Here is a 13345-nt window from a genome sequence, read left to right as displayed (position 1 = left end):
CATAATGTGATTTACCCCCCAATTTCAATTATTTTACTTCAATGAAAGGTTAGAATTTTGCGAATTTTTTGAAGGAAAGATCAAAAGGATAAACGATGCAGATTTATTTTTTACAGCCATTTTTTATCATATTTATCAGGGGTGCCATCAATTTTGACCATGACTGTATATATATATATGTATATGTGTGTATGTGTATGTATGTATGTTTGTTTGTTTGTTTATAAATTTGCACCCAACCATTTTTCAGTGAAAATTGTATGTTGACATGCAAACTCAATGTCATATATTAATCCTGCATTTCCTTTTTTTTATAGATTGATGCCAGTGTCATCGAACTAATGACAGATGAACAGCTAAAGACATACTTTCCATCATATGGTGATCGTTTGGCCATTTTGGGATTTTGCAGACAGAAAGCCAGTAACAGGAATGATCCCAATAACAGAAAATCAAAACTTTTTGAGCGATTGAAATCTAAAATATCCAAAAAATCGAAGTATGATGATTCTGCCACAACAAGTCAACAACACACAGCAAAGAATGCTCAGAAGACTATGAGAAAGGTAGAATTGATGGATGAATTACGATACAGAAAATGAAATCTTTAAACAAGTGAGAACAAGAAGGGGTGGTGGCACACGAAAAGTTGATGTATCAAAAGAATCCAAGAAATCTGATTTGATTCAGCAAGCAGTCAAGCTGTTTTTTGCAGATGGAAAAAGTCCTGAGGGAGACATCACTGAGTTTGAGGTAGATTTAAAGGATTACAAAGAAATGTCTATTGATGAAGACATTACAGTTGGAAAACTGTATGCAGACACCAGGTTGCCACTTTTACGGTTCTACCTCACAACAAAGAAGAGAAGTAACTCTGGCTCACATATGCAACAGGAAATAGATGTGGGTCTCACTACACGAGAACTGAACAGTTCCCCAACAAAAATGCCAGCTGAAAGATCAGGAAATACAGACAACACAGATGTGGTTTACATAGGGAGCAACATGGAACCAGAGATGCCTTTCCTTTATTCAACAGAGATAATTTCCTCCACCCTAGATGAGAATGCTTTGGATGACAGCAACACTGTCACATTTGTCACTGGAGACATTTTTAATATGGATGATCAAATTTTGGATGATACATTACCTCTCTCACCTCTGAACACTATTGCACAAAGTGAACAAATAAAGAGGATCTTAGTTGTCCACCGTGGTCATGTCCTCCCAGAACTCATTGCTCATTTTTTGGATGAAAGCGTTTTAAGGTGTGAAATAAAAATTCAAATTATTGCACCAGATGGAAAACTTGAGAGGGGCCATGATGAAGGAGGAGTTGTGAGAGACTGTCTTTCTGAGTTCTGGAATGAGTTTTATGAACAGTGCACTATGGGCAGCTCTTTCAAGGTGCCTTTCCTTCGGCATGATTTTGGACAAATGCACTGGGAAAGTGTAGGCCGTATAATTGCCTTTGGATGGAAAAAGGAAAGGTACCTTCCTGTGAAAATAGCTCCAGTAGTCCTGGAGCAGGCCGTTTTTGGAAGTGCGAAAAGCGATGTCATTGAGAATTTCCTGAAATTTGTTCCAGAATCAGAACGAGCAGTCTTTGAAGCCTGGCGATCTGACTTCAACACTGTTGACAAAGAAGAACTGCTTGAGGTTTTGGATGGCCATAGCTGTCGTAAAACTCCAACAGAGAACAATGCAGAGGAAATCTTACAAGAACTTGCCCACAAAAAACTGATTCAAGAGCCTGCTTTTGTCATTGAGCAGTGGGCAAACATGCTTTCCACTGCCATCAGTCATCTTGATGAAATTTCCTCTGTGTATGAAAACTTGCAGCCCACTGTGAGAAAGGTTTTGAGGGCTCTTTCTTTCCCAGAGAACATGAATACCCAGCAGAGGGAGATTCAAAGGTATTTAACCGCTTACCTTAGGGAATCTGGCACACAAGGTCTGTCTCGGTTTCTTAGATTCTGCACTGGTTCGGATCTTTTTTTGGGAAAAACTATCGTCATTAACTTCACACAGGTTCAAGGCTTCCAACGACGCCCAGTTGCACACACTTGTGGTTGTGTCTTGGAGCTGTCAGTTTTCTATGACAGTTATCCTGATTTCAGATCCGAAATTAACAAAGTCTTAGAGTGCAATGTGTGGGTGATGGACTTTATCTAATTAATGAAGTTAGAAAAGACTACTGCTTCTAAATGCAAGACTGTAGTCTTTGTAAATTCACATTATGCACCACCATAAAAGTTGTCTTGCCTTATGCACTGTTTGTTTTAAACTGTTGTTTCTGAATTGTTTGAATGTACATGCAGCTGTACTGTTCAATTGAAAAAAGTTTTAAAGATTGTTGTAACTATTATAACGTGGCAATGTTATTGTCAATTGTAAGACCGTTTGCAGTTGCTGCTCACTGATGAGCATTTCCTTTACTTATGTCTTACAGATATACAAATATTGCACAATTTCAGTGCAAAGATATGGATGGTTTTTTTTTTTTTTTTTTCCAGTAGCACTACATCCAAACCTGTTTTAGCGTTGCTGTGTTTATAGCGTTAATGTTAGTTGAAAATTTGTTTGTGACTACAGTGAGCATTGCTTTCCTTTCAGTATGTGATGTCGTAAGGATATGTTGCAATGCAAAGATATGTTGTGCTGTTTTCCAATGGTACACATCCAATCCTGTTTCATGAATACTGTAACCATAAACCTAACACATTTTTTTTGGTTATAGAATTGCCTGCTTGCTTTGCTTATGCAGCACAAAACCCATACAGCATTTTTATTTTATTTTTATTTTGAACATTAGTAGGCCTGCCTTCCCTAGTGAAAAAAAAGTATACTTTATTGTATTTGAAATATATTCCCTTTTTCAATAGTACATTGCAAATATATTTTTAAAAAATATACTATCTTTAAATATATTAAAAGTATATTAGCATCATGCTTTTTATCTATTTCTATAATACAACTTTTAACACACTTTAAAATAATAGTACTTTAGTATATTTTCTAAAAAATATATTTAAAAGAAAGCATACTTTTAACATATTTCTAACAAGTGCACTATAAGTACATTGGTAATAAATATATGCTTAATTACACTTTTAAAGAAATATGCTAAAAACAAGCATACTTTTAATATATTTCTAACTAGTGCACTATAAGTACATTGGTAGTAAATATATGCTTAATTACATTTTTAAGAAATATGCTAAAAACAAGCATACTTTCAATATATTTCTAACAAGTACACTATAAGTACATTGGTAATAAATATATGCTTAATTACACTTTTAAAGAAATATGCTAAAAACAAGCATACTTTTAATATATTTCTAACTAGTGCACTATAAGTACATTGGTAGTAAATATATGCTTAATTACATTTTTAAGAAATATGCTAAAAACAAGCATACTTTCAATATATTTCTAACAAGTACACTATAAGTACATTGGTAGTAAATATATGCTTAATTACATTTTTAAATAAATATGCTAAAAACAAGCATACTTTTAATATATTTCTAACTAGTGCACTATAAGTACATTGGTAGTAAATATATGCTTAATTACATTTTTAAGAAATATGCTAAAAACAAACATACTTTCAATATATTTCTAATAAGTACACTATAAGTACATTGGTAATAAATATATGCTTAATTACACTTTTAAAAAAATATGCTAAAAACAAGTATACTTTTAATATATTTCTAACAAGTGCACTATAAGTACATTGGAAATAAATATATGCTTAATTACACTTTTAAGAAATATGCTAAACACAAGCACACTTTTAATATATTTCTAAAAAGTACACTACAAGTACTTTGAAGTTTTTGTGTATTTAAAGAAAACATACTTATGTTGCTCTACTTAAAATAGATTTGAGTATGCAGTGTACAAATGGCTACTTTTGTAATTGTGATTTAAGTATTTTTAATTTAAGTTTATACAATGTTAAAGATAGGCACAATGTACAATAAACACAAATCCATTACAAATTTTACATCAACATCACACCATTGGAACACACAAGAAAATGTGTTTTCTACTGTACAGAAAGTGGCAGCTACTGGATTGTGATGTCACAAGTGGCAGTTTAACCACTACAGCCAAGTAAACACTGGCTATATTGCATGGCCAAAAATGGAAGTTCACTCACACTGCATTAACACATTAGAAGCATAATCAGTGTTCAAAAAAAAATAACAAATCATTATTGACTTTAGGGAGAAAAGCTGAAAAATAATTGGCATTGATATCTGTGAAGCTGCAGAAGTAGTTCCCCAGGAATCAGTTTTTAGTCTCTTTCAATATTGTTTGGAAGTGGAATGACATACAGTTTGTCCTTAGACCTAACCATAACACATTTACGTTTGAGTGATTGAGGATGGACAGCAAATACATAATTGGTATGAGACACTTCATTTATAAATGTTGAGGATATATTGAGCTGAACATCTCTATACAACTTTCCTCCACTCTTGGCAAGCTCTTTAACTAAAACACAGAATCTGTTTGTGGTGGATGCAGAAGATGCCCCATTCTCGCACGTGAAAGCCACCAGGGTCATAATTTCACAGAATGTTCCATTACTTAACTGTACAACAGAATTATATCTCTTTTTAAGAGCTGTGTTATTACAAGAATGATAAACAACACCGCTACAAATGAAACGGTCATAAAACAAACCCGAATTAACTTTGTTACCTGTAAAATCTTCAATAGCCATCCTCTGCAGCACAGATGTGGTACCTTTCTTTGGGCAACCAAAACCTCTGACATTATCTTGAAACTTCTTTGACTTCTTTGTTAAGCCAGATGTACTTTGGAGTTTGTCAAATAATTTCCGTATGTTGTCATTGGCGTTTGCCATGGTAGTCCCTGCTTTTGTTGAGAGAGCCCTCCACCTAAGGAATGTCTTCACTATTTGATCTTGCACATGTGTTGTTCCATTGAAAAACTTAAGCAAAGTGCCATTAAATGTTTCAAATGGAAATGTGGATGTTGCCCAGAGTGGTCCCCAGTTGCGCACACTTGCTGCTAAGTGCATTAACAAATGCACATTGAAAGAAACATTAGTAGCACCATAAAGTTTCTCAAAGTTACACACAAACTTTCGAAGAGCTTGTTCTGCCATATTCACATGGCTTAATTTGATGGCATCCTGAAGAAGAGTGTGCATTGAAAAAACTAATAAAAAAAGATGACTCCAGTACTTCTTTTTCAAAACACCACTTAAAACAGGCAAAGCATAAAACAACAAAAAAGACCTCCATTCAGATGCTTTCCAGAATTTTCTATCTTTCAATGATCTTGGAGCCCTTGTGACTTCCAAAGGTGGGTTAATGGCCATCAGTCCCTGGTCTATGTCATTGACCTTTGAGCCCAGGTACCAGTCTTCCTTATGGTGCTTACTGTCTAGCCACAGGGATGTAATTTGTTTAGTGACACCAAGGCAGACACTGTGCTGGTATTCTGGAACGAATCCATTGATCATGTGGAAGCTCTCAAGTTCCATCAAAGGGGATGGTCCTTTTACACCCATTACTGGTTTGGCAGGTGTTGCCAGCATAGCATGCCGGAAATGATCTGTCTCCGTCCTTAAAGGTGGTTCTGGTGTTTCCCAGATATATGGGCCACCACCGTGGTGGAGGCAGAAGTCACACCCATATTTTCCATTGAACTGCTTTGTGTTTCTCAGGAGGGGGCGGGCAACTGAATCTGAGGAGCAGAGAAGGCAATGAACTTTGGCTGTATGCTCTATGTTTTCAGAGTCCCTCCATTTGATTCCAACCTGTTCTAGTTCCTTGAGCTGTGACACAAAAGCAGTTAAAAATGTGACCATATTTGGCTTGCTGTTACCAACCCATAAGCATGGTATGCATATGTTCCTTTGACGATCTTTTGGTGACAGCTCAATAATTTGACACTGGATTGGCCATATCTGAACATTATTACTTTTAAAAACAGGAATTCCATCACAATTCCACAAGATGGATATGTCATCAGCTCCCATTACTCCACTCTGTTTGATCTTTTGATATTCTGCCCCACACTGAATATCAGAAACAATGCCTGGAATTGATTCCCTTTTATTCAAATGTATCTCCGGCTTTTCCAAAACATCAACTATTTGGGCTGATAGACTAAGTACAAGAAAGTAAGATCCAGACCTTAGGTTGTTCTCTATGTCAAATTCAGCTTTACAAGAAGAACAGTTTTGTGGTGCTGTCTCAGTAGCTCCCATGTAGTTTTCACAGTTGATACAATAAAAATGTGGCACATACTGGCCAAATTGTCCATATGCTTTATGAAAAAGATATGAGGTTGCTGGCACCAAGCCAGGGAAATGTTCATTGAACATAGTAAGAAGATCCTGAAGAGCTACTCCTGTCAAATTGTGCCTCAGTACATATGACATGAGTAAAAGCAGACTCTGTCCCTTTGTGAGGGGAGCACCAGGGTATACAGGATCATCACCATGTTGATTCTGTAATAAAAGATAAGGCGGATCACATTAACAGCTACAAAACTGTATAAAACATAAGAAGAAATATAACTAAAAGTGTTGTTCTTTGAAGAAAGATGGATTACACAGTCAACATAAATTAACACCATGCATATAGATAATCTATAATTACGTACCTTCCTTTGGTTTGAATCTTCATTTCCTTGGTTCCTCTCTTTTCCGCCTCTCTGTTCTTGTCCACTTACATCTTCTTCCTCTCTGGACTCTTGTTCACTTCCACCATCTTCTTCAAGGTGTTCTGGTTCACTTTCATCATCTACCTCTCTGTCCTCTTGCTCAATTCCATCCTCCTCCTCACTTTCCTCATTTACACTTCCATTAATTTCCTCTCTGTCCTCTTGCTCATTTCCATCATCTTCATCTTCTTCCGCATTCACACTTCCATCGTCCTCCTCACCTTCCTCATTTACACTTCCATTATTTTCCTCTTCTTCCTCATTTACACTTCCATTTTCTTCCTCTTCTTCCTCATTTACACTTCCATTATTTCCCTCTCTGTCCTCTTGTCCATTTCCATCATCTTCCTCTTCTTCTTCATTTACACTTTCACCGTCCTCCTTACTTTCCTCATTTCCATTTCCATTATCTTCTTCTCTGTACTCTTGAACATTTCCATCATCTTCCTGTCTGTCCTCTTGTTCATTATCTTTTTTGCATTCAAGATTGCTCTTCTCTTCATTAGGATTTGTAAAAAGAATCTGAAACAAATGTACACAAAAGGTAAGTGCAGCTTCACAAAACAAGTGCAAAAACCAAACAGCAGTATTTAGATATAGGCCAAATGTAATTCAATCAAAATATCATTGTATAAACAGCCCACCAACACAGTCCGGGGCACAGAGGTGTGCAAGGCTCATTCATTTGTTTTTTTCATTTACGTACCTTTTTATAACCTTTTCTTCTAAACAGAGTTGTTCGGGTAATTGGAGATCCATGAAGAAATCTCTTGTACAATTTCGTCTGTTTCTGTGGATACAGTGCCAACAAAATTAAGTAACTTAGACTCTGTTAAACATAGCTTAGACTAAGCTAGGACTAGTCCTTAGTTAAATTAAGGCATTTAAGTAACAATTTTAAACATGCCCTAGAAAAAAAAAAAAAAATTAATAGTGTGCATCTTGAGACAAAACAATGGCTATGACACATTTTAAGATATGTCAGTGCAAGTTTATTTCAGTTAAAACTGCTCAAATGAGTTTGAATAAACATTTTATCTCCATGCATATTTTGTCTGGGCAAAAGTTTATTTTATTTTTTTTTTTACATAAAAGTTATAAATAATAATTAATAATTCGTTACATTTATATAGCGCTTTTTCTGAGACCTCAAAGCGCTTTACATAGATGGGGGAATCTCCTCAACCACCACCAATGTGCAGCATCCACTTGGATGATGCGACGGCAGCCATATTGCGCCAGAACGCCCACCACACACCAGCTTACTGGTGGAGAGGAGACAGTGATGAAGCCAATCAGTATATGGGGATGATTAGGAGGCCATGATGGACAGAAGCCAAGGGGCAAATTTGGCCAGGATGCCGGGGTTACACCCCTACTCTTTTTCGAAGGACATCCTGGGATTTTTAATGACCACAGAGAGTCAGGACCTCGGTTTAACGTCTCATCCGAAGGACGGGAAGGGTATGTATGTAAATAGTAAAATAGTTATAAAAAAGTAATAAATAATAATATCCTCCTGGGACCCAGGAATGTCACAGCAAGTGAATAGGGAAAGAAATTATATAGCAATATTCATATGAAATATTAGATATTATTATGAAAATTTTGCCAAATATTACTCACATTATTCAACTTAATTTTTTATTACATGTTAATATACAGTACATGTACACATTTATGCAAATTAGATATAGCTTATAGATCCATTGTTTTAGATGGGAAACCCCATTTATGGCCATTTTACCCACATATTGCATAAAGTCAAATGGTAGCCTATATCAATTCATTCCTTTATATATTTTATAACATGACAATTAAAAGTAGCTTATACAGACTTTGTTAAAAAATATATATATCCTGAAGCATAAATATTGATTGGTGATAAAAAAGCCATGTCTTAAGTACACTAAAGTAAACATAGCTATACATATGAATAAAAAAATCAAAAAAACATCAACATCTTTACATTTGTTTCTTATGCTAACAATGATGACAAAAATACTATGTTAAAAAAAATGTCTGGGTCTCACAAGGATACCCTTAATCATTACGATTGGTAATACTGTAATATAATGTTTTTTGTTTACCTGATTCTGTTGAAGTTTTCTGTGTTTTGAGGTTCTTGACATATCTGGTGGAGTCCCAACGGAATTCAAATGTGTCTTATACTTGCGTTTTGATGCCATGATTATTTCAGGGTAGCCTACACCAAAATGAAAATGTTATATCTGTATTTATTACCGGTATATGGGTTTGAATTTGAGAAAAATTGGCGCCACGGTATTTGACCAATCATGTCTCGTAGTGTTGAATTCAGCCAATCAGAGCTGCAGAGTGTAGCCTTCTCATTTCGCCTGAAGCTCCCGCGCTAACGTGAGGTTTTTCATAGCAGGAGACGTTACGAAGACACGATGGCGTTTCAATTCGCAATTTATTACTTGTTTGACAAATCGTTAAAAGTGGAGAGCACATCTATTCTTCTATCCAATGTAGACCAGCTAAGTCAAATTACATCGAAACCTGACCTTGATGGAGACGACGATTGGCTTGAAATAAAATGTCCTACACGTAAAGAACCAGAGAAAACGGTGCCTGCTAAAGTCCTGCTATTTGGAGGTAAGTTGACGTTAAGCCTGTTTTTATTTAAACACTTTCAACTATTTAATTGCGTTATTGAGTCACTTTATGTGTAGCTGTTGTAGGCTAAACTTCTTTACTCTTATATTAGATTCTTTCAAAGATCTCGTCTCAAAGAAAAATGTATTCCTTTTGGGAAGCGATATATGGAACAAGGACGAAAACAGGGGTGTTCGCATTAAAAAGAAAAGGTTGGACACCAACAACGTGGTGAAGGCTAAAAAAGCCAGGCTGGTGAGTGGATGTGCATAATTATTAGGCTAATTGTAGGCTATATTAACAAACTATACATCTTTAGAAAGGTCAAAGATTCAGTTGGATATTATAATAAATATTTTATAATGACAGTAATTTACTAATTTGCCACATGCTATTCTAAGTTGAGTCCATACATTAAATATTAGCCTCTCTATGCAATCTGAACACTTGTCATCAGGGTCCCTTAACTCTCTACCCTCAGGTGTTTTAGTCCACAAATGTGCTAATTTGAAGTAAAATGAAAGATTTTTTAATATAAAATTTATTTATAAAGTAGTCAAGTTAGTACTTTGTTTCTTTCTATTTTTTACTCAAATTGGAGTATTGTAATGGAAGCAAAAATATTTTTTGTGAAGGCTGCCAAAACTATTTTTTAAATCAGACATACTGCATCAATTTTCAGTATGTCATCATGAATGTGACATTGTGAAGATGTTAACAACTGTTTGATTTATTTCTCACTTACTTTTTTCAGGGAAAGCAAACCAATATCAAAGAAGCAGCCAGAGACCAGATATTACAAAACCTGAAGAATTCCCTTTCTCAGAACAGGGCCCTGGCCCTAGCCACACAAGATCAACACACTAGCTCTGATGATGATTTTCCACAATGTCTTAATAAAGTAATGCATGCTGTTTTCTTGAGGATTTGGCTACATTTTGATATGCTTTATAAACAGAACTAGGGGACATTTACTTAGAAACAATGAAGCATTTCTATAGAGCTGGTAAGTCCCGCCCATCCGTAAAACCCCAAGTGGACCTCTAGGTTGAAAAATCGTCAATGCAAGTGAATGAGAGAAAATAATTATTTTCTGGTCCCGTTTGAATTGTGCCATTAATGTGAACATATGTTGTCTGTGAATTTTTTATATAATTTTTAATGTAACGAGTTTGACAGTACGTATGATTCTTTGGCTAGCAGTTGTGGAAAAGACATAACGAGAAAGACTACATGTCGCATATGTGACGACGTCACCCCATAACACATTTTACCTCCACAAATCACGGTGCGATAATCTATGGAGACAGATCGAGAAGCCTGTGTGTTTTGTACCCAAATGTCACCATTCAAACAAAATAGGCTGTTCTTTCTTCAGCTCAAACGCGTCGAAAGCAGAGAAGAGTTGTAGACCACAAAGTGCTCTCACACAAAGTCTAACCGTATCAAAATTCTACCCGCTAAATTGTAGCATTCTTTACACGAAAAATTATATAAAAAATTCACAGACAACATATGTTCACATTCATGGCAAAATTCAAACGGGACCAGAAAATGATTATTTTCTCTCATTCACTTGCATTGACGATTTTTCAACCTAGAGGTCCAGTGGGGTTAGCGGAAGGGGCGGGACTTACCAGCTCTATAGCATATCACTTTAATATGTACTATTCTACACCCAAAGCTTTACAATCATATCAGGAGTCTCTCCTCATCCACCACTTATTAACATTTTTGTCCATGTAAAGCAAGCAACGATTAAGAAGGCTGCCAGACCCCTGGCATTCACTTCTGATCATGATACTAGATCTGATGAGGCCACAAACATAGCGAGCCATCTCTGTCCAGATCATCACACCAGTTCTGATGATGCTACAAACATAGGGAGTCCTGAAATGGTAAGTCCTTTGTTTTTTTCTTTAAAATTCTTTCTCTATTGATTTTCGAGAGGGGGTAAAATCTTTGCGTGACAGGGGGACCTGTCACTCAACCCGTCACCGCTAGAGGCAGCTGTCACTCGACCAGCCACCGTTTTATGCGCCTGCCACTCGACCAGCCACCGTTATATGCGCCTGCTACTCGACCAGTCATCGTTAGCTGCCTCTAGCGGTGACGGGTTGAGTGACAGGTTGAGCGGCAGCTCCCCGGTCACGCAAAGATTTTACCCCAGATTTTCACTGATCTCTTTTCGTTTTTTCAAAGTTTCAGGCCAATGACTCGGATGAAGAGTGTGGTTTACCCTCAACTGAAACAAAGGCAAGTTGACTTTCTCCAAAGGTTATTTCTCCATTTCTGTCACCTGATGGGGTTTGGTTTTCCTTGTAGGGCTGCCCTCGACTAAAGACTTTTGCAGTCAATTAGTAGTCGTTCATTTAAGCAATTAGTCGACTAATATTGCGCGTTAATATTAATAATCCATAAATCTTAATAACAAGCCTTTAATTGTCTATATAGCCTATTACATAGCATAATCAGAGCTCAAACGCACGCATAAAGCTTGCTACAGTGTACCAGCAAATGTAATGATTATGAATGTGTCATGAAAAAACAGAAGGAGACTGTCTAAACATTTTAGTAATTTATTAGGGGTTCAAGCACGAAGTGCTGAAACCCTATTGTAATTGTACTGATTTTTATTATTATTATTAGGGGTTCAAGCACGAAGTGCTGAAACCCTATTGTAATTGTAAGGATTTTTAGGGGTTCAAGCACGAAGTGCTGAAACCCTATTGTAATTGTGCTGATTTTTATTATTAGGGGTTCAAGCACGAAGTGCTGAAACCCTATTGTTATTGTAAGGATTTTTATTATTATTATTATTATTTTCCCCTAAAACGCATCGTACAGCCCAAACCGTAAGTGCTAGAGACTTGAAACTTTGCCAGATGGTAGTACAAAAATCGAGGAGAGGTTCAGAGAATATGAGCCAGATTGGCCTATAGGTGGCGCTACAGTGCAAAAACCAAAAAAATGGCATATTTTTGCTTAAATCTCACCAACCCTTTGTCACAGACTCAAGTGTCTTATATCATTGGAATCCTTGGCTCAAGCCGAACAAAAAAGGCCTCAAAGATTTCCTTTCCGGTATGCAAATTTTCCGCCATTTTGGATTTTGTCCAAAACCTACTTTTGCAAACTAGTCCTAGGTTTTTTGTCCGATCGGAACTAAACCAGTGCAGAAATGTTCTCTGGAGTCTGAATATAAATAATTATTAAAAAAAAAGTTTAAATTTCGATTCACGGTCGCTAAGGGGCGCCAAAACGTTCGAAGGAGGCGGAGCTAGTTTTACTAAAATGGCTATAACTCCAGAAGTAAATGAGTTATCTTCACCAAACTTGGTACACATGTGTAAGAGGTCAATCTAAGGTCACAGTAAAGAAATCGTGGTGATTAGCCACATGGTGGCGCTATAACATTAAAAAAACATAAAACAGGCTATAACCACCTGACCGTTTGTCCGATTGACTTGAAAATTGGTATGCAGTGTCTTGGTCCAAGGTGCCATGTATGTCTATGAGGACATTGGTGTATCTCGAAAAACATGGCCGCCATCGGCCAATGAAGTTTGAGCACCTATTAGACAAGGTTAACGGAGGCCAATCAGAACGAAACTCAGTGGGCATGTTCGGCTCAAGCCCCTAGAGGTCTGTAAGAATTTTTAAAGAAATCGGCCACTAGTTGGCGCTAACGAGTTTAATGGCTCTGTAATCACGTGGTGTTACACTTATTGTCACAAAATGCATATCATTTGATAGATCTGCTCATGCTGAACAACTTTGCCTCAAGAACTATTGCTGTCAATCAAACCGTTCATTAAATATTTATAATTATGTTAAAAACCTACTTTTGCGAACTAGTCCTAGGTTTTTCGCCCGATCGGAACCAAACAAGTCTAGGACAATTCTATGGACTCTCTAGATAAATAATTATCAAAAAAAAGTTGAACTTTAGCATTTTTCGCATGGGTATATTGGGTCATAAAGAAAATGGGCGTGGCAAAATGCA

At 36.5% G+C, this 13345-nt stretch overlaps 1 protein-coding gene and 1 long non-coding RNA gene across 2 annotated transcripts in view; one reads left to right on the top strand and one right to left on the bottom strand.

Moving 5' to 3' along the window:
* Window positions 1-8909, bottom strand: part of LOC311284430 (uncharacterized protein) — a gene marked incomplete at both ends in the record, with an annotated part of 38838 nt that extends 29929 nt beyond the window's left edge. The window contains 3 exons of the mRNA XM_084399462.1: window positions 4723-6505; window positions 6661-7242; window positions 8811-8909. Coding sequence (XP_084255588.1) covers window positions 4723-6505; window positions 6661-7242; window positions 8811-8909 — 2464 coding nt within the window. The remainder of the gene's footprint in view (window positions 1-4722; window positions 6506-6660; window positions 7243-8810) is intronic.
* A 577-nt stretch (window positions 8910-9486) lies between these two features.
* LOC311284423 lies at window positions 9487-11704 on the top strand. Its single transcript, XR_014626209.1, has 4 exons — window positions 9487-9594; window positions 10094-10240; window positions 11088-11237; window positions 11542-11704. It is a non-coding gene; the product is annotated as an uncharacterized lncRNA (long non-coding RNA).
* The last annotated feature ends 1641 nt before the right edge of the window (window positions 11705-13345 follow it).

The sequence above is a fragment of the Rutilus rutilus genome, assembly GCF_951802725.1.
Source record: "Rutilus rutilus genome assembly, chromosome: 24".
Lineage (NCBI taxonomy): Eukaryota > Metazoa > Chordata > Actinopteri > Cypriniformes > Leuciscidae > Rutilus > Rutilus rutilus.
The sequence above is the reverse complement of the archived record's forward strand: the minus strand, read 5'-3'. Positions and strand labels throughout refer to the sequence as shown.